Source organism: Dasypus novemcinctus, chromosome 20 (genome assembly GCF_030445035.2).
Source record: "Dasypus novemcinctus isolate mDasNov1 chromosome 20, mDasNov1.1.hap2, whole genome shotgun sequence".
Classification (NCBI taxonomy): domain Eukaryota; kingdom Metazoa; phylum Chordata; class Mammalia; order Cingulata; family Dasypodidae; genus Dasypus; species Dasypus novemcinctus.
In genome coordinates this window covers 17,899,311-17,926,160 of record NC_080692.1, presented here as the reverse complement: position 1 = coordinate 17,926,160, position 26,850 = coordinate 17,899,311, and the positions used below count along the sequence as shown (strand labels likewise).

At 50.1% G+C, this 26,850-nt stretch overlaps 1 protein-coding gene across 1 annotated transcript in view; it reads left to right on the top strand.

The window, feature by feature from the left end:
* Positions 1–26,850, top strand: part of CACNA1C (calcium voltage-gated channel subunit alpha1 C) — a 628,569-nt gene that overhangs the window by 447,893 nt on the left and 153,826 nt on the right. Inside the window, exons 8-9 of the mRNA XM_058282508.2 lie at positions 3,181–3,284; positions 10,154–10,326. Coding sequence (XP_058138491.1) covers positions 3,181–3,284; positions 10,154–10,326 — 277 coding nt within the window. The remainder of the gene's footprint in view (positions 1–3,180; positions 3,285–10,153; positions 10,327–26,850) is intronic.

Genomic DNA, 26,850 nt, shown 5'->3' with positions numbered 1-26,850 from the left:
TCAAGCTCCTAGGAAACCCCCATTCCCATCACAGGATCACAGGCGCCCCAGGCTTCCTTCCTGCTCCTTAACTCCTCTTGTCCTCAGTGGCTCCACCGTGTTGGGTCTCCAGGCCCTGCCTGATGCCCAGCCTCATAGAGGAAGTCTCACTCCTACAACTACGTATTTCACTCTGCCTTTTACTTTTGTCTCCCCTCCTAGCAAGTGCTCCCTATTTACAGCTCAGTGCCCAGCTCAAATTACATTCATTCATTCACTCAACAAACATTTGATGAGCACCTACCACATGCAAGGTATTGTTCCAGGCACCTGGGATACATCAGTCAATAAAACTGCCTGTCCTCGTCAAGCTTACATTCTAGCAGAGACAGAATAAATGATAATGAATAAATTGTACAGTTAGAAAGTAACGAGTGCTATGGAAAAAATACGGCAGGGTATGTGGGGCTAGGAGTGCTTAGTAGAAATATGTTTAATTGAATTGAATTATGGTATAGTTAGGTGGACATATGTCAGGAATTCGTCTCCTGCTTACCAACTCAGTTGAAACCAGTGATCCGGAAGCCCTTGCTACTGGTTTTGCACTACGTACTAAGATTACATTGGGGGCAGCGGACTTGGCCCAGTGGTTAGGGCGTCCGTCTATCACATGGGAGGTCCGCGGTTCAAACCCCGGGCCTCCTTGACCCGTGTGGAGCTGGCCCATGCTCAGTGCTGATGTGCGCAAGGAGTGCCCTGCCATGCATGGGTGTCCCCCAGTTAGGGGAGCCCCACGCGCAAGGAGTGAGCCCTGTAAGGAGAGCCGCCCAGCACGAAAGAAAGTGCAGCCTGCCCAGGAATGGCGCCGCCCACACGGAGAGCTGACACAACAAGATGACGCAACAAAAAGAAACACAGATTCCTGTGCCGCTGACAACAGAAGCGGGCAAAGAAGATGCAGCAAATAGACACAGAGAACAGACAACTGGGGTGGGGGGGAAGGGGGAAGGGGAGAGAAAGAAAGAAAGAAATTTAAAAAAGAAAAAAAAGATTACATTGGGTGAATTTCTCTAGCCAAAATATTATGATACCAAATACATATTTGGGATTTGTAAAGGATATATTGGGATGTCACTCTTCAAAGAAGTCAGATTTGGTGGGTCTCAGTATTTCTCAACCTTTTTTTAGTCACAGCACAGAAAGAACACAATATTTTTCCAGCAAACTTAGGTAAACAGGTAAGGCTGCTCTGAAGGAGCCACCACCCCAGCACACCTATCAAACTCAAGTGCCTAAGAATCACCTGGGGTGATTAGTATGCAGAATCCCGGGCCCCTCTGAGGCCTCGGGTGGGGCGGAAAACCCCCTTGGTAAACAGTTCTCCTGGGGTGATTCCAATGCCGGCGTTCCCACCACACTTAGACAAACACCCTCCTGCACCATAGCAGAGGTAGGCAGTGAATCGCCATCTTGTTGGGGTAAGTTGGAAGCTATGGAGAGACTGATGTATCAGCCAGTGGTTCTCACACTTGTGTGTGCTCCGAGTGGCCTGGGAGGGTTGGTTAAAAGACAGGTGGCTGGGCACCTCCAGAGCTCCCGACTCAGGAGGTCCAGGGCAGGGCATTTCCCAACAAGCAGGTCCCGGAGACGTACTCGCTGGTGACAACCCTGCTGGACCCCACTGTGAAAAGCCCTGGTGGAAATCATTCAAGAAGCTTGGGTGTCTTAAGAATTTGCATTACTGTGGGCTCCATTCACCAGGACAAAGTTTGGGGTCATTTTTAGGAAGATCAGACTAAACCCTGTTTAGTCTAGTGAGAAAGCATCAGGGGAGACAGATTTGAGAAACCAAATCAGAAGAAATGTCCTCTGTGATAGGAAGGCTGCTCTGTGACTTCCCTTCACTTTCATATTTGCCCGCTGGCCAGTGATGTGCTGGTAAATGTTTAAGAACCAGTTCTTACGGGCCAGGAGAGGAGGGGAAGCTGATCTGTAGCATTTGCCCATTTCTATGGTGAAATGCCCCACCATGGCTGATTTCTAGTTACCAACCTGGAGTCATCAAACGCGGAGGTGGCTCCAGCAAAGCACTGCCTCCAGCTGCTGTGGCTTCCGTTAGTTGCAGGTCACGGTTTCCAGGCTAAGGACCATTTCCATCTACACTGTGGTTATAGACACACAGACAGTTCTCCCAGTACATAAACCAAAATGACTGCCTTTTCCTGGCCTGTGGCCTATAGTGTTTGTGAAGCGCTGGCGTTCAGCCTGTAAGTTCTGGGCAAGGCTGACGGTCCAGGTGGCAAGCCCTTTAGGAAGATATGTTTCCTCACGTAGATCTCTAAGGTATCGCTTCTCCACTCTGTCATTAAGAAAGTAGGCCCTTCAAACACCAAGGTTGGGGTGCCTCAGGGTGCAATGGAAGAGTTAATGGCCACATTAACTCAACTGAGCTCAAACTACCCCATACAAGAGAAATTTTTGGAGGTAACCCGCCTTCTTATGCAAGCGAATAGAGTACATTGGAGACATTTTTCTGTTGCTGGAAAGAAACCGAGAGAGACAGCCAGGCATGGCTGGTCCCTTGACACAGCCCACAGAGATCCCTTACAGTTCAGGTCATGACCATGGGGGATGGATATTGAATATAGATGGACTCTGATCCCTAAGGACAAAAACCTAAGGTCAACCTTATTGGCCTCCTCCGGATCCTGTTCATACACTATTCTACCTGCCTCTTCGCTTTAACCCAATTCTGCTTTCTCTCTTTTCTAACTTTCCTTCATCTTTCCAGATGCAGGACGCTATGGGCTATGAGTTACCCTGGGTGTATTTTGTCAGTCTGGTCATCTTTGGATCCTTTTTCGTTCTAAATCTGGTTCTCGGTGTGTTGAGCGGGTAAGCTGACCATTCCTATGTCCTCTTTACAATGCGGCCGAGCAAGGTTCCAGGCTCCATTCTGTCCATCGCCAGGATCCTCCGGGATGGGACCCCAACTGGCCTAGGAAAACGAGGGGGAAATTATCTCCATTCAACCAAAACTTCTGACTCATTGGCTGGGCAGGCTATTTGGTCCCTGATTTGCACCCAGAGGATCCCCAGGTCCCAGCGCTGCTTGGGTCAGCATCTCGGGAGCTGGTGACTGGCGTTTGGCCGTGCTCGGTGGCTGAATGTGCCTAACTAACTATCATTCCATTCTTCCAGGTCAATGATGCCGTAGGAAGGGACTGGCCCTGGATCTATTTTGTTACACTAATCATCATAGGGTCATTTTTTGTACTTAACTTGGTTCTCGGTGTTCTTAGCGGGTAAGCAGGACCAAGGAAAAAGGTCTTGATTTTTCCATTTATTTATTCTTTCTGCTATTCCTGGCTTTATTCTTTTTCTGGCTCTGATGAACCTGGGATAAGGGGTCACCTCAGGAGCCTTGAAGTGAATGTCCTTGGCTTGGCTGGGTGAAGGGTCAAACGTACAAGAATTAATCCATTCGTTTGGGAGGTAGAAAATGGAAAAGAGCAGATAACGTCACCAAGCGGTGCCAAGTCCCACCTGTTTCCTGCCAGCTCTTCCAGCCCCTTTTCACCCCCAAGAAGCTGGTCAAGCAGGCAGGATGCTTCTCTTGGGCCTTAATCACCTCATGCTCAGGAGCGGCATGGTGAGACCCATGCATAGGAAGGCTTTGAAATGCAGCAGGGACCTAAGGGGAGATCCATAGACTATATACCTTCAACATGTGTAATAGCCTTGCAGATAGTTACTTGCCTGATCTCGTGAGCCAGTCACAATTTGTGGCAGGCGAATAGGGAAGACTGCAGAGTGCTGTGAGTCAGCGATGAGCAGGCAAGGGTAAAAAGAGGTTGGTTTCAAACATAAATAAACAAATACAGACTGAAAATCAAATTCCCTTCAGGTCTAATTTTTAAGCTGTGCAGTACCTTTCTGATATTTCCATTTTTGCAAAGGGCCATTAGCCATTTAAAGCCATAAATTACTTAAGACTAAAGAAGATAGAAAATGATTTCCTTTAAATGTCCAGAGATACTCTTTATTACCAAATCTAGTAGTCTTCAAGAATGAAGTCTACCTAATTTTGACCTTTGGTCAGATGAGGTTAAAAATTGGTAGAAGTAGCATCCAGTAATCCTGGGGATGGCCAACATTCTATCTTGGAGACTCACTTGCTATTTCCCACTTTCTGCACCAGCCATGCCAAGGCCTAACACCCAAATGCCCCTGGTGGCCTGCTCATGGGTAACACCCTCTGCTGCCTTTCCTATGTGGGGTGGGGGTGGGGTATAATCTATTTCTGCTGTGCTTGAGACAGGTCAACTGCTTTGAATAGTCTTTCCTAAACAGCCAGGGGCATTAGCGATGGAGAAATTCAGGCTTAAGGGGCACGCTCCCTCTTCATGTTTCACTCAGTGCATAAACTGGGGACAGCTCCTCTCATGTCCTGCAGCAACCTGATGCAGCGCAGGAGCTCTGGGCTTAGGGTTTGGAACTGGGTGGAGGAGAGAACCTGCTTCCATCCTCGGCCCTTCCTATGATGGGTGGCCTGTCAGAGATCTTGATGGCATCATGCCTTTTGTCAAAGTGATGTTGCACGGGGACACATGTCGTCCATCAGGGATGAAAAGGATGAGCAGAGCTGTCTTAGCCCCGATTAGTTGCCTGGAGGGGGTTTTGTTTTTTAGATTCCAACACAAGAAAGTGCCCTGAGTTTATATGCGAATCCGCAGAGAGAGCATCAAAAAACTCAACTTCATCACCATTCACTCAAGGCACAAATTTGAGGATCCCAACTTTACCAGTTGTTGGGCAACTTCACTTTTTTCAAACCTAGTTTGAAAAATGAGGAGAGTAATAGCAACTGACAGTTTGTAGCAATGATATAATGAGATAGTTTATGTAAAATGCTTAGCGTGATGACCAGTATGTGCTCAAACAAGGTGACTGTTGTTGATCGGTATCTATCATAACTGAAAATTATTGGATAGTACCATAAAATGTTAGATCTACTCCAGCTCTTTCCTTTTAAAGACAAGGAATGTGAGTCCAGAGAGATTAAATGACTTGCACAATGTCACTTTCCTGGTAAATAACAAAACCAGTCCAGAGTTCAGACACTGCCTCACTCACATTCCAGCATCTTCCCATTACTGCCCTTTAGGTATACATTTAATGAGACTGAACTGCAGCACCAGCCAGAGCTTTTTAAAAAAATGCAATTCCCCTAGAGAGAAGGAATCAAATCTGAGCAACCAAAATGCCCTACCCCTTCTTCCCAGGAACCTGAAGTCGAGAATGAGGATGAGGCCATGAGAGTCCCTGCTTAAACAAAGTATCTGCCTACAGTCATTTTTGGCTGTACCTAAGAAGTTAATGTCCTGGTGGTAGCAAAGCAGAGAAATAAATGGCAGCAGCTGCTGATGTCAGAGAAAAAACTTTATTGGAAACCATATCTTGCCTTGAGTCCAAACAAAATAGGTATGTGAAAACACCTAGCCCAAAGCCTGCCATTTAGAAACACTCAGAAACGGTAGTTGACTCCAAACAGGAACTGAGAGGCCATTGGAAAGTATCTGCATTTGACTTTAGGTTTAATACTTTCCAATGGACCTCTGAACCTTTGAGTCCTCGAGTCCTTACATTGGTCTTTCCTGGAGACTTTCCCAGCATCTGCTCCTTGCCCCATTCCTGGAGCCACAGTCTGCTCCTTGCAGCTCCAGTATCCAAGTGTCCTGTTTCAAGGAGGCCTCTCCTGGTCTCTTCTGAGGGCTGGCCACTCTGAACGATGCAAGGACACAGGCTGGGATCCAGTTCCTATTGGCCAACCTCATAGTGGCAACTGTTTCAAGTCATATCTTGATTACAATAGAATAGTCAGCACAGTAAAACGCCACTAATCAAGCCAACCTTCCAGAAGCATCCAAAAAACTCTCAGAGCTCCATGAAATTCACTGTCACAAAGATAGTAATAACAACAGCACCAACCATTCCCTGCTTGGTGCCTCCCGTGGATTGGCTCCGTTACTGGTGACAAGGACCTTATGAGCTAAGTGCTATTCACATCTTGAGTTTACAGAGAAGAAAAGGGAGGTTTGGATGAGGAAACTACCGCAATTCTAACAAGTGAAAAGTAGAGGATCCTGTACTAAACCCAAGCAGTGGGACTCCATAGCCCCTACTCTCAGCCTCCATGTTACAATAGTGTCCCAAACCCATTTGACTGGTTAATCTCATGATCCCAAGTTACACTCAAATTGTGAGTTGGTGAAGAGCAGAAGCTGTGATGAGGAAAGGCAAGATGGAACAGACAGGCTGCCGGAGCCAACCACGGCAGCCTGCTGGAGGAACAGAAGCAGTCCCAGGAGGACACTGCAAAGCCACCGCACAGAGACCACAGCAGGGCAGAATTGTTTAGCAGGGAAGCTGGCGGCCCTACCACACTTAATGATCCTCAAGAGAGAGCAAAGCAACTAGCTCAAGAACACTGCAGTCTTGGAGCATTCTGGGACTGGAGTGCGTGAAACCCCAGATCTGCCATTTAAGGAAAGTGTTGTTTCATAACCAAGCACAATAACTGATCCTCATAAATTATGTCCTTAGGGCACCAAGAAAAATTGAAATTGTGCTTGGTGTATTCTGCTCAGGAAGGTAGAGAAAACAACACTCTACAAAGCTTCCATTTAAAAGATGGAAGTTCAAAGGTTTTGGTCATCAGAGTGTTACATTTCCTTTATCTGGAACATTCATCTATCCTTCTTTCTGACAAGGCCAGATATAGTCGGTGTAAAGACTATAAATGTCTCAGATGTTTTTTCAAGATGCTTCTGGACTCATTATCTATTGATCCACACTTCAACCCTGTGCAATTTCACATAGGACTGCTGTTAATTCAGATAAGAATTGGATTATATTGACTTTCCTCTCCAGAAATCTCCATCTTCAGCCAATTAGAATTAAAAGAGCTACAGTGACAGTGAGATTCTTGACATTGCACTTGAAGCTGGAATGAGGTGGAAGTCCCTGGACCCTGGAATCTGGTCACTTCTCGTTTTTAAGTGATTGCAAAGAGAAAGCTTCAGACACGTGCCTTCAGCTGCCAAGGGAAGAAATAGACCCCAGAATTTTATAGCTGGGTGACCATCTGGGCCTCTTTCCCACTGGGAGATGGGCATCTCTCTCTCCCAAAAAAGGCAGAGGACCTGGTAGGTAGGAATTTTACAACCTGAAGGCATAAACTGGACAATGGCACCACAATTAAGGCCCAATGTCCAGGGTCCAGAAGTAAAAAGGAGAAAGGCCAGGGCACACATAGCTTGTGGGTGAAGCAGGAGACATGGCAACTTTATATTGATTTCCAAAGGCCTTTGAGCCCCCATGGTTGACCATGACTGCACTTCACCTTCATCTCCCTTTGCATGCTTTACATTCCCAAACACCAGCCCATGGATCTCCACCCCACCCCTCATTTTTCGTATTGGCTGCTGCTGGTGAGAGATGTACTCCTGCCTTGTGACAAATCCCATGGCTGTGACTGATTGTCTAGCCACCTGCGAGTCTCCAGGCCCGCCACAGCCCGTCAAGTTAGGGCTTCGTGTCTTCATTAGCTTAGTCCCCAGAGCAGGCACATGGCTGGCATCCAAGCAATGAGATAAAGAGAGCCAGGCACTGCCACCCAGCACAGGCCTTACTGTTTGGGGTCTGGTGGGAAAACCTTGGCTCCTCCGCCATCCTGCCACAAGCCTGATTATTCCCCCACAACTCCAGGGAGCGAAGGAGAGCCAGCAAGGCTTCAGATACAACCCTGCCCCTTCACCAGCCCCCTCGCATCCCAATACACATCCTTCTGCTACAAGGGAAACTCTTAAGGCCGGTCAGATGCATCAACATGCCTAGTTTTTCTTTTCTTCCCATGTGTGTTTACTTTAGCTCTACAGAGCTCTGGAGGTAGGTGGCTAAATTTCATTCCACTAGGCAGATGCTGTAAAACAGGACTGGGTCAACTGTCTGTACTTCAGTTTGATCCCAGTCCTATTTTCCTACCTCCAAAAGAAAGAGGCATAGTTGTGTAACCAGAACTTGAACCCTCTCCAAAATAATCCAAATGAGCTATAGCAAACTCTCAGATAGCCAATGACCTCACAGTGAACAAGCCCATTCCACAGGAAAGGAACAGAGATGCAAATGGGTACAGACAGAAAAAAGGTCAAGAGAAGAGGGCTTGTAACACAGTTTTTTGGAGTTGATTTGCATAAGGTAGGAAACTATATGATGTTACTATCTCCAGAAGGCAAGACTAAGGCCCGTAGGGAGTTAACCAAGTACAAGAATAGGAGGGGAGGGGAGGGGGGTTGGCTCTCCACCTTGGGTGTTTCAGCAGAAGAAGGGAGGGAGCAAAGCAAGGCAAAGCTGCCATCTTCATTGTTAGTTGTCAATCTGGCCCCTTTTCCCTGGCATAAAACTCCCTGGGAAGGAAATGAAGGTACCCGCCAGTTGGCAGGAAGCCCAAGAAAGAGCAAGTTCAATCCAATTAGAACTGGATTCAATCAAATTTAAAAAGAAAATTCAATCCGCACCAGAGCATCATTAAAGGCAGTAGTTGAAGAGAACTCATTAGCTTGAGAGCCCCACATCTCCCAATTAAAAAGCCCCCTAGCCCTCTCCCTAGCCCCAACCTCATCGAACCATGAAAATGGAGAGTGCTAAAAATCGGTGTTCTCAGAAGCGACATGGGCAAAATGCAAATCCTGGAAAGTGCTGATGGTGAAAGAGCTGCCCCTAGATGACTGAGTGGACCCAGGAGCCAAGCCTCCTGCCCTTCCCAAGGAGCACTTGGCCCATGGAAGAAATTCCTTCAGGGTGGTTTTCACAGGCTCTTGCCGTAAATTAGACCATTGCTAGTGATAGAAGGAGGAATCAGGGCTCCAAGGATTAACCGAGATGCCCAGGGCATGTATACATACACACACATACACATACCCCTCCACTTCCACCACCACCAAGGCCTCTATTTCTCATGGACTGAATATCAAAAACAAAAGTGCTTATAGACCTATTTTAGGAGCAGAAAGCACTGGCTTCTTTAAGAGTTGAGAACTAGCCGTGTCAATTATTGCCTCCTGCTGCCAGTCCCCTCCTTTCTCAGAAAGTGAATTTGAAGTCAGAAAAAAAAAAAAGGACAGACTCGTAGAAAATAGAAAAGACACAGCCATTCTGTCAGAAATTTTTCGAGAGGCCTTTCTTCCAGCTACTCCCAATCCAGTTCCAATTTCTGCTCATTATTGTTTAAACTGAATGCATCATTTAACTTTTATATTGTCTTATTTTATGTATCTTCCCATTCTGATTGGATTTTTGTAACAACCGAAAGGGCAGCTCCCAGGACATTTTCTTGAGTTTGGAATCCTCATTTGTCTCCCTGTGGGAAAAAAACCTTCTCAAAATTGGAAATCCTTCCAGGCATGCTAAGAGGGGCGGGATGGATTCTAAGTGATGAGAATTGAGATGGAGGAGATTAAATCTCCCAAGTCCAAAGTCAATGGTGAACCAGCTCTCTGGGGGGAAGCCCTGGTTCAGAGCATTTGCCAATTTCTGGAGTGTAAATATTCCCGCCATGGCTGATTTCAAGCTACCACCTTGAGATCACTGAGGCCAGGGCTGGGAAGACATCCGTACAGTTGGCTCTCAGGAGCCATGCAAGCAAGCAGGCTTCGGCATACCACTTGGCCTAATGCCTTTTGCCACCTGGAAACTCTTGCAGAGTTTTCTATTGCCATGCGATTCCAGGTGGAATGAAAATGCATGTCCCATAACTGTTGTGGTTTTTGAGTTACTGCTTGAAAGGGGTTCCCAGATCTTTGGAGAACAGTTATTATTAAAAGGCAAAGCCTGTGATCATGATCCAGAACAAAAGGGAAATGGGCTTTATCCATCCTGGGCCGTGTCAAGAAAGCCCCCTTCACTGACTCTTTTCCATTTATGTGGGAGTAAAGACAAAAACTGGAATGACTAGAGCAAGCTGTCTGTGGAAAGGAGGGGCTGGCGGGCAGGTTTCCTAGCACAAGGCAATTAACCCTTTGTTTCCCCTTATCTCCACCTTCCCCTCCGCTCCTGGCCCCTTCCCTCCTTCCACGTGCTCTCCTCTCCTGCCCACTCCTCTCTCTCTCACCAGAGAGTTTTCCAAAGAGAGGGAGAAGGCCAAGGCTCGGGGAGATTTCCAGAAGCTGCGGGAGAAGCAGCAGCTGGAAGAGGACCTCAAAGGCTACCTGGACTGGATCACGCAGGCGGAAGACATTGACCCCGAGAACGAGGACGAAGGCTTGGACGAGGAGAAACCCCGAAACAGTGAGCAGCCATCCTCTGGCTTTGGTCTGGGGTTGGGGAGGAAGCAGAGGCAGCAGGGAGGATGGCTTCCAACCTCCCCGTGAACCTCTCTTTACAGCCCATGGTTTGGCTTCCTGGACCAACATTGGTCTCATTGGTTGGAATCATTTTCTACTCACAGAAATTAGTACCAGATGTGAAACCATTGGTGTTGATCCACAAAACCTCGTATTCCTTTTAGAATCTCTGACCTTAAAAGATGGTGTTGGTGGGTGGGGATTAAGGACACCTGCTGTTGAAATTCACTAAGGAGAACATTTTTGAAACCAGACACTCTTCCTCCTACTCCATCTCTGTGGGCAGACGGTCAGGCTTCCTGCTCTAGGCCCGCTGGAAAAAAATAATTTCTGACCAAGGAGCTACCTGGAAATGATGCACCTGCACAGGAATTCTCTCCTCCTTTGCAGCAGACTTCCAGGCACCATTGCCTTCTCCCTCTCTTTGGAAAAAGAGCCAAAGGTTTCTCTTAAGGAGATTAGATTCAAAGATCTGGGAAAGGGCAAAACTAGAGGGTTAGGGGAAGCCCAGAGGAATTTGTCAGAATGTGATTAGATTGCAGATATTGAGTCGGATCCTTTTCTCCGGCCTTTATGTGACAGATTATGAGATAGGCTATTACTGAAATGGAAATTAGAGTGATAGATGATATTGACTTTCACGTGTATAAAAAATGATGATCCATGGAAATTCAGGCTCTTATCGGATTAGCCCATTGATTGTCAAAGTATGGTCAGGGGACTGTCAGTGTCACTGGGGAGCTTGTTAGAAGGGCAAACTGAGTCCCACCTTAGACCTACTGGCTCAGAAACTTTGGGATTGGACCCAGAAATCTGTTTTAACAACCCCCCAGGCAATTGTGCTGAACACTGAGTTTGAGAATCACCGGGTTAGCTCTTGCTGCTCTATGCATCTCACTTGACCTTGACCTCTTTGTGCTCTAGCCACATTTTTCCTTCCTCTGGGCCATGCAATATCTTTCTCTTTCTTCTTACCTATTTGGATAGATGCATTCCTGAAATCTCAAGTGGCCTACTTTAAAAACTTGTTCCTAGGCATTGAGCATCTACAGTAGTCAAGGAACCACACAGGTTAAATAGCTACTCAGGACATTTGACCAATGGAGTCATGCAGGTAAGGACAGAAAACTAGAAATTTGCCCTAAGCTCCTCTTCCATGAGGAGACCCATGGAAGTTAGGAAGACTGACCCAGAGAACCAGGATTTGTGTTCAAAGGTTTCTTTCCTTAAGGAGACCAAGAAAGCTACAGCACTGTCAGGAGAGCTGACCCAGAGAAAATTACGGTCTTCCCATTAGAGTTAAAATACCTGCATGTAGAGGTGTGTGTGTACATATATATTCTAAGAGTTGTGTATGTAGATACAGTGAGTCTAACTTCTTGGACTTGTGAGTGGACAATAATTTATGTCCATGTTCAAACTTCATGACTGGTTTCTGTGTTTCTGCTCATCAGTATCTGAGTCTACCATTGTTCTAACTGGGAATCTGGGAGAAGAGACAGGAGGAGGAGGAAGAGAAGAAGACAGAGATGGTAACAGAACAGGGCCTCAGAAACATCCCCAGAACCTCTGCTCCCCCAGTTCAAAGGTTGATTTAATACATTTGCCATTTACTCCCTTTCTGATAACTCTGCTCAAGGTGCAAATACAAATTAAAACACACAAACAACAAGGGACGGATAACAACATAATTCAAACCCAAGAAGACCTTCATGCTCTACTAAGTAGTTTTGCAAGTTGGAAGATGGGACCTCTGATGGATTATAGCAATAAGAAATCATGCCATGGAGAGTCTTTCTGGAAAAATGCCTGGCAGCTTCTAATATACTGTTGATGGAACTGGGGAGTGGTTGATTAGTTGGTGGCACTGCATGGTATGGTAAATAAATAAGCTGGTCTGTGAGCCACGGAAAAGTTTACCTCTAAAACACAGGAGTTGGCATTTCGGCTCCTCTCTCTTCCTAAGTCCAAGTGGACCCCATCTCCCATGATTAGCAATGAGCATTTTTCTTAGCATATGTTATTAAAAAACATGTGGTATCCATTATGTACTGAATGGCCCCTGAGACACATAATATTCTGTTCTCTGCTTCCAAGGGAAAGTGTGCTGGGTTGTCCAGCCTCCCATTAAATGAATAGATTCCACGGAGAGTCCCCAGCATGGAGTGCCCTTTGTAACTGGAGCAGATCAGATGGACAAGGCCCGTCTACCCAAATTCCTGGCCAAGGTTTGGGACGAGCATAATGAACTTCCCACCCCACTGGACAGAGTCTCTGCCAAGATTGTCATAAGCCCACGTATGGATGAAATCAGGATCTGGAGACTGTTGTCTCACCTTGTGACTCAGAGGAGCCATTATGGCTTGCTTCCTGTCCTCAGCCAGCCTGTTCTAGGAGGACAGGAATGGGAGCTTAGAATGGTAGAGTGGTGTCAGACGATGGGCCAGGGAATAAGCATCCAGATGGCAAGGGAGAGAGAATGACAGAGACACGTGCGGTGAACTGAGAGTAGGAAACTTCGGAATGGAGCCAGGAGGAGAATACAAAGGACCATGTCTATGGGGGAAGTCCAATTAAAAGTAGAGTTGATATGATTAAATATATATTGAATCGGCAGCTTAATACAGAAAGGGCAGGTCTATGGCCCTCAAACTACATTCTTGTCTTCGGAACATCGTAGTTTGCTACAAATTAGATGTGCTTCAACTAAAATACCATCTTACCTTTTGAAATTTCTAAATGATTATAATATGCTATATTTGCCAGTTGTTTTCAGCTCAAGAAGCAGTCATTTTCTTAAGATGGCTCTTCATCAATGGCTCTGGCAACTTCTGCTTTTACCCTGAGCAGAGTAAAAGTTAGAACTTACAAGATGCCACTGGTGTGCAGTGGAGCAGGCTCCAGTACAGGGACTCAGTGGCACATCCTCACATGGAAGGCAAGCATACCTGAGGGGAGCCCAGTTTTTCATCTTTCCTGGGGAATGCTACAAAGGCCGGTGAGGAAATGGAAGGAACTGAGTTTGGGAAGACAACAGAGAGAAAGGGCATAGTTGGGAGGCATTTCTCTGAATAATAAATGACATGACCTATAATTATATACAGAAAATATATTCCAGTTCACTCATTCACTCATTTAACAAATTAAAAGTCTACTCTGTGCCAAACCCTGTTCTAGACATAGGGAATATAGCAGTGATTAAAGCAGTCAAAATCTCCCGCCCTCATGGACCTTGTATTGTGGTGGGGAGACAGACAACACATTAAATAGGATGTCAGAGATTTATGTAACAGGGAAAGAAAAGAGAAGGTGTTGTGAGTTTGTGATTTTAGATGAGGTAGCCAGGAAATACCTTGCTGAGAAGCTGGCATTTAAATAAAGACTTGAAGGCAGTAAGGAAAGGAACCATATAGGTATTACGGCACAGAACATTCTAGATAAAGGAACAACCAACAGAAAGGCCCCGAGATAGGAGCATGGTTGGTGTGTCAGGAACAGGGAGGAGGCTAATAGGACTGGAGAGGAGTGTGAGGGCTGGGGAAGACATGATGCCCAAGGTAAAGGGACTAGATAGCATGTAAATCATTGCAAGACCGTGGACTTCTACTGGGAGAGAGGCAGGAAGCCACTGGAGGTTTTGAGCAGAGAAGTGACATTGTCCAACATACACTGAACGGGGCCCTCTGGCTGCCGTGTGCAGAGCGGAAGGAAAATGGACAAGGGCAAAGCAGGGGGCCAGTTAGGAGCCTACTGCTGCCGTCCAGTCAGAAGATCAGGGTGCCTTGTCTGGGTAATAACGGAGGTGGTGAGGTCAGGCCCCAGTGTGACATCATTTGCTGACCTATCGGATGTGAGATGTGAAAGAGAGAAGCCAGGGAGGTTCCAAGGCCACTGTCCCAAACAACACTAGATGCATAATGGTCATTTTTTTGAAATAGGGACAACTGTGGGAGGAACGGATGCCCTGGTAGGAAAGCACTGGGGCCTCCAAGGGCAATTACCAGGATTGAATGACAAAGACTAAATAAAGGCTAGACTTTTTAAGCTGGTCTGTTAGACATCCGGCTGGTAATTGGGAACAAATGTGAGTCCATGGGAGAGTTACAAGGTGGAGAGTTACAATGACAGAGTTACAACGTGGAGAGTCAACAACACAGAAGGGAGAACGATCAGGGTCTCAAATGCTGCTGAGAGGCCAAGCAAGATAAGGGCTGAAAACTGATGATGAGATTTAGCAATGTGGGGTCCCTGGTGCCTTAACAGGAGCTGTTTTGGTGGAACGGGGGGTAGGGGGAAGCTTGACGGCAAATCAGAGCCCTAGTTGATGAGTCAGGAGCGCCTGTATGCTGACCAGACAGACATCAAGCATTGCTCTGCAGACCTCCTAGCCTACTGGCACAGCCAAGCTCTTGGTCTGCTGAGGAACTGGGCTGTGATAGAACCAGAAGGGAGAGGAGATGCCTCTATTCCAGCAGGCAAGTTCTTGGTTTATGCCCATCCGCAGCTATGTCGGTCCCAGGCGTTGCCTCTGCAGCTGGCACAGGCAGTCTTGGAAGGAGGACAAGATGCTCCGGAGCCATGTTGGGGCCAAAATGGCAGACAAAAGCCAGCTCAGGGCCAAGCTTGTGTGCTGTTGCCCTTTGCTTGGTTTCCCAAGTGAGGCAGCCCCATGGGGCTTGACCCCCAACCCTCTCTGCTGTTGGTAACAACCCAGAGAATATGTCACCACCCTAGTGACTGCCCTTCACTACCCCTTCAAGAGCAGTGAGTGTCCCTATAGAAGGCACAGGGTTTGTTGTAATCAGGAAAGACGGGCTGTTCCAAGAGGAACGGGGCCCATTCTGCCAGAAGGCCCAGGCACGAGGGAGTGGCCATTAAAAAAAGACATAAAGGCAAGAATTTCTTTCCTTCTTTTTCTTCCTCCTCAAGAAAGAGAGAGAAAAAGCATTTATTAACTAGCCATTCATATGGGAATATCTCTCTAGTCATTAAAACAATTTCGATGCAGTCCCAACCCTGTAAAGCTTGCAGTCTAAGAGACATTTATGTGGATGAACATATAAAAGACAGACGGATAGTGGAACCCAAACATTGAATATCCACCTCCAGAAGCAGGCTTAAATATTTATACCAATGGTATTCAGGTAGATGACTTGGGAGCCACTTCTGCAATCATCTTTAACCAACAGAACCACACGCCTGCTGCAGGCCCTGCCGAGGTGAAGATGATGCATTATTGAAATATAGAAATCCAAGGGCTTACGAGCACTGCAGGTTGCCCATGAAAGGGCCCCGTGCGGCTTGAGAGCAGGAGCCTGAATATCACTGATTTACATTAATTCACGCCAAGGGCATGTGCATATTTATTTGAGCATCTTTTATATTTGGCTCAGTCCAATCAGGATTTGTCCTGGCCTCTGTTCAGGTCCAGGGGCTGCTGCACATCTGGATTTCAGTGACAAAAGCCCATGAAGCGTCTGGCTTGAATTGCATGAGGAACGACATTATCATCCACCTCTCCTTGCCTCTTTTCTTGCTTTGCACCTTACTTTGGGATGCTTTAGAGCAGGGTTCTTTTTTTTTTTTTTTTAAGATTTATTTATTTATTTATTCCTCTCCCCTCCCCCCCCACCCCGGTTGTCTGTTCTCTGTGTCTATTTGCTGCGTGTTCTTCTTTGTCTGCTTCTGTTGTTGTCAGCGGCACGGGAATCTGTGTCTCTTTTTGTTGTGTCATCTTGTGTCTGCTCTCCGTGTGTGCAGCACCATTCCTGGGCAGGCCGCACTTTCTTTCGCACTGGGCGGCTCTCCTTACGGGGCGCACTCCTTGCGTGTGGGGCTCCCCTACATGGGGACACCCCTGAGTGGCAGGGCACTCCTTGCGCGCATCAGCACTGTGCATGGGCCAGCTCCACACGGGTCAAGGAGGCCCGGGGTTTGAACCGCGGACCTCCCATGTGGTAGCCGGACGCCCTAACCACTGGGCCATGTCTGCAGCCAAGCAGGGGTTCCTAACCTCTTCTGTTCCACGGACTCCTTATGATATCCACCCTGCATTGTGTATTATTTAATAAATGTTTCACACCCGCACCAACTCGTCCCCTCAAGAACAATGTTTTTTCGAATCTCATTTCAAGGTCACGGGCCCCTGGCTAAGAACCCCTGCCTTAAAGGGCCAGCCTCACTCCAGGCGGGCACGCAGGGCTGGCCCAGGTGCCTCTCCGGCCCTCCTTGTTTGTGTGTTTTACCTCTCAGCTGGCTCTAATTAGAGCAATAGACCTTGAGCGCTGGAAAGTTGCCCTCGAAGTCAGGTGAGAGGACTGGCGCCTGAGATGGGGAGCACCTCCCGGGGCTGAGGAGGAGCAGAGAGCCATCGGTTCTCAGGCCAGGACTCCCGCTCCTGTCCAGGCCTCTGCACCACGGTGCTCCTCCGGGAAGGCTCCTCGGGTGCCCCCTGGGGCCAAGGCTCTCCTAGCTGTGGGTCCCATAGGTCCCACAGCGCCCGGGGCACATCTCCACGTACCACACACAATTTTAGTGGCCTCTTTACGTGTCTTTGCCGGGCTGGGCTTGAATTCACTGGGACCCACTGCCCGGCACAGCCCAGGGCTTGGGAGGATTAGAACAACACAGAAGCCAGACCTGGTGAGGAGTTTGTGGCGCTGGTCGGTGAATGAGCTCTGCCTTGCCCTGGGCTGATGGAACCGGCGAGCCGGGCCCTCGCTGCTTCTGCCGTCAGCATTACCATCTGCGCAGCATCACTGTGACTTCTTTTCAGAGGCGCTTTAGCCACGCATTTGCTTCCCGGTCGCTCCAAAGCCTCCTCCGCGGTTGGAAAGGGCCGTGTGAAAACAGATGAACAAGGAGCCCCTAGAAGTAGAAGCGGGCAGGACAGTGGGGGAGCGCCTGAGTCCTGCTGTGGCCCGAGGCCGGCGGTGATCGGGAGGGGCCCGCGGCCCCGGGCTCTGCCGTCAGGCTTCCCTGAACAGGCTCTTCTGGTTCCGGTGGTGGCGAAGGCCCACAGGTGGCCCCCTGGGCCGACAGTGTGCGCAGGTCCTGGCTCTGGAGGACCCCAGGAGGATGGCCCTGCGTAGGCCGCCCCTCGCCTTCGGAGCATGGTGCGCTGCCCGGCTGGCTGGCCCCGTGGGCTTGGGGATGCCATCCCCCTGCCCAGGGGCCCCGGCAGGGCTGCCTGAGCAGCGCGTTGAGTGTCCGGAGAGGGCAGGACAGGGACACCAGGCCAACCCTGCGGGGCCACCGTGCATGCATTGCTCAGGGCACAGAACTGGCCACCGCGGCAAAGCTTGCTAACACTGTGGGCAGGAAGCAACGGCAACCTCCTGGTGTGTGGCCACCCTCTCCTTCTGGAGGAGAGGCGGAAGCCGCGTGGCGTTTCAGACAGGGAACGTCCAGCGCGAGGGCAGCGCAGCGGCGCCCGGCTGGTCTGTCGAACACTTGGTAGACAAAACCCAGTTCCCCTTCAGGAGGCGCCTGCTGCACCCACCACCTCCCCGCACAGGGAGGCTCACTGTTCACAGCACCCTAAGGTGGGAGAAGATCTCCTGCGCGTCTGTAGAGCCCCCGGGCTACGCTGTGATGACCCAGGATACAGAGAGAGCCTGCTGGGGGGCCAACCTCGGTGGCTTTTAGGGGTGTGTCTCCCAGGCCAAAAAATAACCCTTGGCCCAGCAAACTCCAGAATGCAAATGTCTGTACTTGTGGTGGGGAATGCGGTCCACGTCCTTGGAGAGAGATACCAGAGCCTCCCTGCCTTTGTCCTGCTTTAACTTTCACCGCCTGGCCTCTGCGCTAAGAACGGAGCCCACCTGGCAGCCAGAGCCAGGGGCCGTGCTGGGCAAGGCCACAGGTTCCAGGAGGCACGTGGAGATTACGCCAGGGGCCCCCCAGGCCTCTCCTGCGATTTGAGGGGGTGAGTGGGCAGCTGGGCTCTCTGGTCCACCCGTCACCCAGCAGGAGGCAGAGCAAAGAGACCGGTGGAGTCCTAGGTGGGGAGGAGAGGGGGGAAGGCTCACCTCTTCTGCAGACCCACGCCTGCCAGCCAGGGTCTCCCCAAAACAGCGCCGACCCAGCCTCCAGCCTCCTCCTCTCCCCAATAGCATCGTCGTTTCCCAGTCACCCTCCTCCCTCTTTCTCTTCTCTCCTCCCTCTTCTGTGATTCCTCTGTCGTTCTCGTCGCCTGCAGTCCATCGCTTGCCAGGTCTTCCCATTCGTGCTTCCGGAACGTCCCTCTCACCCTTCCCTTCCCTCCTCTCCACCCTCCTCCCCTCGAGTGCAGCACCGACCCCCTGCCTCCCCACCCCGCGCCCACAGATCCCGTGCAGCTTGGCCAAGTGAATATTTCTAGAGCTGACCGAGTGCCTCCCTTGCTCTGAAATGCTGAAGGTCTCTCTGGAGCTACAGAATAAAGCCTGAGCACTTGGCACACCGGGCGCCCTGTGGTCTGTCCCAGCCTACGGCTTGAACGGCGTCGCTCCACGACAGCAGGGCGCTCCCCCTCTCCCCCGCAGGCTGGCTCCCTTCGCTTCCGGTCTTCACTGGCCTCTCTTCCCCCTCTCCCCCTTCCCCTCACCTGCCCCCACCCGGGCTTTCAGCTCGTCTCCGGGAGCTGAGGGGGGAGAGTGTGGCCTCCCTGACCGTCTCCAGAGCCCCCTATCCCAGGTCACCCTCCAGTACTCAAGATGTCCTGCCTGGGTCCCCTCTTGTCATAGAACCCTCTGAGGCAAAGAACATGCATGACCTACTTTTTTTTAAATTTCTCTCCCCTTCTCCCCCCCCCCCCCCATTGTCTGCTCTCTGTGTCCATTCGCTGTGTGTTCTTCCGTGTCCACTTGGATTCTTGTCAGCAGCACCGGGAATCTGTGTCTCTTTTTGTTGCGTCGTCTTGCTGTGTCAGCTCTCCGTGTGTGCGGCGCCATTCCTGGGCAGGCTGCGCTTTTTTCGCGCTGGGCGGCTCTCCTTACGGGGTGCACTCCTTGCATGTGGGGCTCCCCTGCATGGGGGACACCCCTGCGTGGCACAGCACTCCTTATGCACATCAGCTGTGCGCATGGGCCAGCTCACCACACATTGAGCCAAATCTGCTTCCCAATGATCCACTTTTTATTCACACTCCCCCTCAGCATACAGGACAGGGACTTATGTTTAATAGACTTTCCCCTCCCCCCAAGATATCAAATTGAAATGAATCTTCTTTGGATCAAGAGAATTAAGGTTTTCTAACCCAGCATTCCTGCCTAGGTGGCCAGTTACTCTTTTTTTTTTTTTTAAGAACTATTTCCTATTTATTTCTCCCCCTTCCCCCCCATCGTCTGCTCTCTGGGTCCATTCGCTGTGTGTTCTGCTGCATCCACTTGCATTGTCAGGCGGCACCAGGAAACTGCATCTCTTTTTGTTGCATAATCTGGCTGCATCAGCTCTCCCTGTACGCAGTGCCACTCCTGGGCAGGCTGCGCTTTTTTCACACAGGGCGGCTCTCCTTGCGGGATGCAGTCCTTGCACATGGGGCACCCCTACATGGCACGGCACTCCTTGCGTGCAGCAGCACTACACGTGGGTCAGCTCACCACACAGGTCAGGAGGCCCTGGGTTTGAACCCTGGACCCTCCGTATGGTAGGCAGACGCTCTATCAGTTGAGCCACGTCCTCTTCCCGGCCAGTGCCTCTTTTGTTTAGTCTTAGCTGGACCCGTGGTCATTCCTCAGACAGTCTATTGAGGTTGGCGGTGTGGGTAGAAATGGTTTAGGGGTTGAGGACCTGGGCCTAGAAGGACAGTTTGGAAGGAACTAGAATGATAGAGATGGCCGAGAGGTCGATGCAGCCAGCGCAAGGGCTCCCGCCGCCACGTCCTCTCCTTGAGGAGTCATCCTTCTGCAGCTTGTGTGGCCCCAGGCTTTGGACCCTGTGGCTGCATATCGTCCTCTCTGGTGTAAAGGGCAGGTCAGGGCAAGGCACAGTTTATCTCGTTCAATCTTCCCCCGAATCATTTCACATGGGGTACTAGTATCCCCATTTTGCAGGTGGAAAATGGAGGCTCAGAGTAGTCGATTTGCTCGCCAGCCTGGAAGGGGCAGATGAGGCCTCGGGCCCGTTCAGCTGACTGTTACAGCCTCCCCTGCTCCACGGTCCCCTCCACCAGCTGGTGGCGCGGCCATCCTCATCCTCCAGCCAGAGGACAGCTGGAGGAGGTCCCTCTGCTCCCCGGGCCAGAGCACCTCTCCCTCTCTCTCCGTTAGGACTTTTCTAAGATGCAAAACAGGAAAAAGGGAAAAGGTGGCAGGAAAAAGTTGGTCTTACATTACAGCAGAAGGGGGCATGCATTCAATTTGAAAGTAAAAAAGACGAGCATGACAATGATAAGAACCGCGTTTGAAGCCTGAAAGGAAGTGTTGGCATTATCCCACCCTAGCGGAAAGAAGGTAACTTAGATGAAGAGGCTTCCCTCTGGGCTTGGTGAAGAGCTGGTCTTGCTTGGAGGGAGGAGTACCAGTTACATCACCCTCCAACGTGCCTTTCACGTTTGGGGCTCGATTAGATGAGGGCGGCGGGCGGCCAGGAGGCTCTGGGAACGAGGTGTTGCAGCCCACGGACCAGCCACCCCCGGCCTGGCGAGTACACCGTGGGAGGGTGCCGTCCACTGTCTTTGAGGATTTGGGACTGTGCGGGGTCTGCTGCCAATCACTTTGGGGCCTCTGGTTACCCCAGGAACCTCGGCATTTTGGGGTGTGGGAGGGGGAACTCCAACCAGGGCCAGCCTCCCAGCAAGGGGCTGCTTTCCAAGCTGTCTTTGGAGAAGGCCCGTCCCCCAGCTGAAGCCCTGAATTCCTTGTGGAGTGGCCCTGCCTAGACCACTCGGAGCCTTCCCCAGGAGAGGCACCCAGTAAAGTGCTGCTTGAGTTTAATCGGGTGCTTTGTGAACACCTGGCAGCGCAAAGCAGCTTGGCAGAGGGATGGAAAGGAGACGGAGCGTCCAAAATTCCCCTTTCCTCTGAAAGCCAGCACGCAGCCCCCAAACAGCCATCCACAGGGTGGGTGTCCTTGGCTCCACTCCCCACCCCACTCTCCCCTCCACGTAAACACTGGGAGATAAAAAGCCTGTGTCACATTAAGATGTATTACCTGTCAGGGGGCCGTTAGTGGAGGAGAAAAAGGTGACAGCTCCTGCCTCTATCATCGCTTGCTGATGTGGAAAATTATCCTCGGATAATGGAGGGAGATCAGGCACGTCCCGTATTTCCATCACGGGCTGCGTGGCATGGGAGGCTGATTTATGGGCCCCAGAACCCTGGAGCCAGCAGGAAGAGCTCAGGAACTGAACTGCTTGGCCTCAGAGGAGTAGGTGGCATTTGGGGACCTCTTGGAGCCCACAGGCCAGACTGTGCCATCCCCCTGTGCCTTTATTCACCTGGGCCCTTGCAACGCCAAGAGAAAGAACCACAGTCTGTGTTCTGAGGGCATTTAGAGCCCAGTTAAAGAACCAGATACTCAAGTAAGCAGGACAGCGCCCCGTGCAAAGTGTGAACAAGATGCTGGAGAAATACAGAGGAGAGGGGCAGGGTGCGGGAGAGGGTGGCAAGGGGCTGCCCACTCAGAGAACCAAGGGCACCGTAGCGGGGCAGCTAATTGCCGTAATAAACCCCCCAAGTCTCCGTGCCTTGCTACAGTCAGGCTCACCTGGCACCCCAACAGTTCCGCGCGGATTGAAGGGAAATTTGGCTCCACGAGTCATTCAGGGACCAGGGCTCCTTCCCTCTCAGGTCTCAGCCGTCCTGGGGCCCCAGAGGTCTCCCCCAGACCCTCTGCCTCATGCAGCAGGAGGGGGAAGACGGCATGTGGAAGGGCTTGCTGGAGGGTTGGGGGCCAGGCCTGGAAGAGTGAGCCTCCCCCCATGGGCCGGAACTGTACTTGCTGGTTCTGCCGAGCTCCCAGGAAGGCAAAAGGCTGGGACTTCAGCAAGCACGGAGAGCCCCTCTGCCACCGACTGGTGGCCAGTCACCCGGCAGAAAGGGTGTGAAGGGGCCTCCCAAGGCCAAGGGAGCCGTGGAAGTAAACAATTTTAAAAAGACCCAAAGGAACTGCGCATGTTTCGGGGGTGTCTCTAGTTCAGGGCGCACAGAGGAGAAAAGCCCAAGATCAGGCAGGAAAGGAAGACCGGCTTTCTCTGGGGCAGGACGAGGAGCCACTGAGGAGGTTCAAGCAGGGGAGGGGTGAGGCCCCACCTCGCTGAACAAAGCTCAAGGGCAGCTGAGGGAGGGAGAAGCCCGGGGCAGGGAGAGGAGTCACGAGCCTGGCAGGCCTGAGAGGGGACTCGGTGGGGGGGGCCTGGAAGGTCCGCCTTCTACTTTGTCACCTTCCTCCCCTGGGCCAAAGTCCCAGAGCCTGCGGGCGTGTGCGCGTTGGCCCGAGTCTCCTCGCTGCAGCCGCTGTGCTGTCTGCCTCCCAGCGGGTGCCCTGCCATCGCCCTGTGCCCCTCGCTGTGCTTTCTATCCCTGACTGTAAACGCACCCACAAGCCGCGCCTCCGACGCCAAAAGTGCCATATGTGGGATTCCGAGCCACTCTACCTCATTTAATCCCTGCCCTTCTGATGAAATGGCTTATGAAAGAAAAGGGGGGGAAATGTTGAGTAACACCCCAAGCGTAGGGCACTGATGGCTCCATACTTGAGAATTACTTCATCAAATAGAAATGTCCATGCCTCTGGTGAGAGCTGCAGTGTGTCTGGAAGAGATTTATGGTCCCATATAATAGGAAAGATTTTGTCCTCTTAAATAACTATAATACCTGCTCTAAGTACTCCACAATTCATCATCGCGATCACTTTGTGTTTAAGCTGCGCAGTTGCAGGGAAAGGACTGAAGCCTGGTCAGAAGCGACCGAGAATTGGCTCAAGGGAGGGGCTCGGGGAGGAGGGTGGCACGGTGGGGAGGCGGTGGGATTCTTCACACAGAAGGCAACGACGATGGCATTGGGCTGGGAGGAGAAAGAAGCTGGAGCAGGAACGTCTGGTACCTTGGAGTCTTGCTGGATCCTTCTTCAGCCAAGTGTGTGGCTCCATCACAGTCAGACAATCCTAAAATCCCAAGAAGAAAGGGGCTCCCAGGTTGCTGAGTCCCTGACCCAGCCTCGGGGCAGAGCCAGGTGGAAGTGCTGTCGCACAAGGACAAGTGTCCTGACTGTTCCTAGAGGACCCCATCCCCCGTCAGACTGGTTTGCAGTCTGAAGATGGAAAGGGTCAAATTTCCTCCAGGGTCATTTCAACACTGTCTCTGCAGAAATCATGGGCAGGCCTCAAAAGGAACGTCACGGGAACCGGGCCAGGGCCTCCTGGAACAGGGCAGGTGGTTTTGTCCATTTCCCAACCTTTGAGCCTAAGCTTGGACTTCACCGAAAGGCCATGAACTTTCCTCCTTTGGTCGCAATTGTCACTGGGCAGGACCCATGCCCAGTGATGGCCAGAAACACCCATCCTTGAGAAACGGGATGAGAAGAAAAATGTGTTTGCACAGAAGATCCTGATTCTTACAAGATGGTCCATGAGCAGCTGGACTCTGCAAAGGTCATCAGAGACCAGCGTAAAAGAGCAAGGTGACCTAGGCTGGGTTCTTTCCAGATAGCCTTCCAAAAAAAGAGGAAACAAAAAGAAAAGAGTAAATTTAGGTAATTACTCAGAGTCATAAAAATATATTAATTGTAACTGAGACTTAATTCATAGTAGTTCATCCGACGGACCAGAAATCCCTAAGCTCTGCAGATGAGCTTTGATGAGAGAAGCTCAAAGACTTATCCTTTCCAAAAATGTGTATTTGCATTTTGATAAATTTCTTCAGTGTTGTTGTTGTTTTTTAAGTCAGGATATTAAGAATTCTTTTAAAAATGTTTTGGACAGGGGAGGTGCTAATGCTCCCTAAATCATGTTCTGAAAGTGATTTGCCAAACACGAATCTGGTTTTGACTAACATTCCCTGAGTCTTGTTCTGGAGACTTCCTGAGGGCCTTAGATGCAGGAGCATGAGCCTACCAAGAGGAGAGGTCAAGAGCAAATAAAAACCACAGGCCAAAAGCTGTAGAAGAGCCACTGCTACTCCACTGCAACAGGCCTGTGCCTTTTTCTTGGGAGCGATATAATAGTTCTGCTCTCACTGAAGAGGTGAAAAGTATTAATTATATGCTTGACAGGTTGGCTTTAAGGGAAGAAGCCTTTGTTTACCTCCCCATTTCCAAGCTTCAGATCAGCCTGCCCAGCCATTATATCTCATTTCAGTGACTCATGAGATATGATAATGGTATCCAATGTCAGGCCAGTTATTGTGTTAACAGAACTCTAAAAGAAGGACAGTACACACATGTACTCAAAATGAGCTATACCGACGGGCAAGAAGAAATCAAAGAATGTTCAGAATTGGTGTCTCGTTGAATTTATTAATATTTGCTGAGGTCAGCTGGGTCCAGCCATGATGAGAAGCTTGGCATGATGGTTGCTATGCCCAGGAGGTGCAGATAAACGTCTGCTTGGCATGAGGAGTACTGCCGGGAGCGGGGAGGGGGCAGTCCTAGCCTCCCCTCTCCCCCACTCAGGTCAGGGTGGACCCACCACTCCTTCTGCCATTCTGCGTTGCCTGGGAGGCTGAGATGGTCTTCGCAAATGCTTAGGCAGAGAGCTCTAGGTTATCATTGAAAAGATCCCACGCTCTTGGGAAAGTGGGAGGAGACCTTCTTGAGCCTCTTAGATATATGGAATCATTTCCATTCATTCTCTTCCATTAATTCTAATTCCCATAGTCTAGGAAGTCAGACCCCTTGATTGGAGCAGTTGAGAGAGGAGCTGGGTGACCCCCATCTCTCCCTCCTCACAGAATGTGAGAACAATCGTAGTGTGTTCTAGTGGAATGAACAGGAGCCTGAGGAAAGCAGCAGCCTGACCTCCAGGCCCTGCTCCATAACCAATGGGTAATCTGCCTGTCCTCAGTTTCCTCATTTGTAAAATGAGGGGTCTGATCATACAGCTGCAAAGACCCCCCCCCCCCTCAGCTCTGGTACTGTGTCTCTGGTTCTGAGTTACATACATCATGTGTTTCAACCCATCTTGGGTCCCTACATCCATGAGGAATTCAGCTGATGCCAGAACCCTGCAGTCCCCAGCCTCCTGGAGTTGCCCTGGGCCTCCTGCAGGATCCCCTGAACACCAAAAACAAGTCTGCTTTTCCCAGAATCCTCCCATCATCCTTGTGCAAACTGACCTGGGGAGCCCACCACCTGCCTCGGGGACTGCCACCCCACCCCTTCAGAACCACCTCTTTTATCTTCCCCACCCTCACTGCCCCCCACCCAGTAGAGTGGTGCTGCCCTTCCTTGTGCCCCTAGCACATCCCTTCCATGCCCAGGTAATAGCACCTACTATACACCACCTACCCTATCTACCTACACACCTGTGTTTCACCATCTGCTGGCTTGCACGCTTCTGAAGGGTGGGAATTTTTGTATCCCCAGCACCAGCACAGAGCCTGGCCTGTAGACAATGACTAGTGGGGGAAAGCAGTGGGGAGTTGGGGGAGCAAAGTGGGGTCTTGGCCTGGAAGTCCTTGGAATTCTGCCCATGGGAACAGATGAATTGGGCTGGCCTCGTCCCTGCCCCAGACCTAAAACCAGACAGGCAGATGCAGCCCAGCACAGGATGTGTAATTCAGAAACAGAGTAATTTTTCATCTTCCGTTCCTTGCCTGTCAACTGGTCTTTTTAACTTCTGGGGAGCACAGGACTATCACACAATGTTGTCTTCTCATTTAGACTGTATTCGCCTCTTCTCTTTCTTCTTCAGATACTTCCAGGGGTGTATCTGAAATCTCCTCGTTTTATTTCTGTCTCACCAATGCCAGCTAGCGAGCTGAGCATGGCAGCCAGGAAATGGTTAAGAGAGTGGCAAGAGAAAATTCCTACTTGCTTCTTTAGGACCGGAAAGCTGAATACGTTTAAGGCTTGAAAAGGTCAGCTTCCTTCAAAGGGGGCACAGGTTCGATGTCATCCATTATGTGGCCTTCGGCATAAAGCTCATTTCATTCACCAGCTGCAATGGAGATTTATGGGATAAATGTTATCACAAGCTGAGACTTAATGAGATCTCAACTGTATCTCCTGGATGTAGTGGAGAGCAACCATTTTGGTAATAAATAGGGAAGAGTATCTAATTTGTAAATTCCTCTTTCCGTTGCTAAGTTTAATCAGATCAGTGAAACTGAAGGGAATTGTTGATGACCAAAAATTATTTTCCATGCCTTTCTGTGGCCAGGAAACATTACTCCTAATGGAAAAGGCATGTTGCTCTGGCAATGGTAGGGAATGACATTTGTCATTAGACTAACCTAATTGTTGCATTATAAAGAAAACGTTTAGACCAAAATTTATGAACAACCAAACTGGAGCCGAGGCCCCATAGTAATCTGTGACTAGTGTCACTG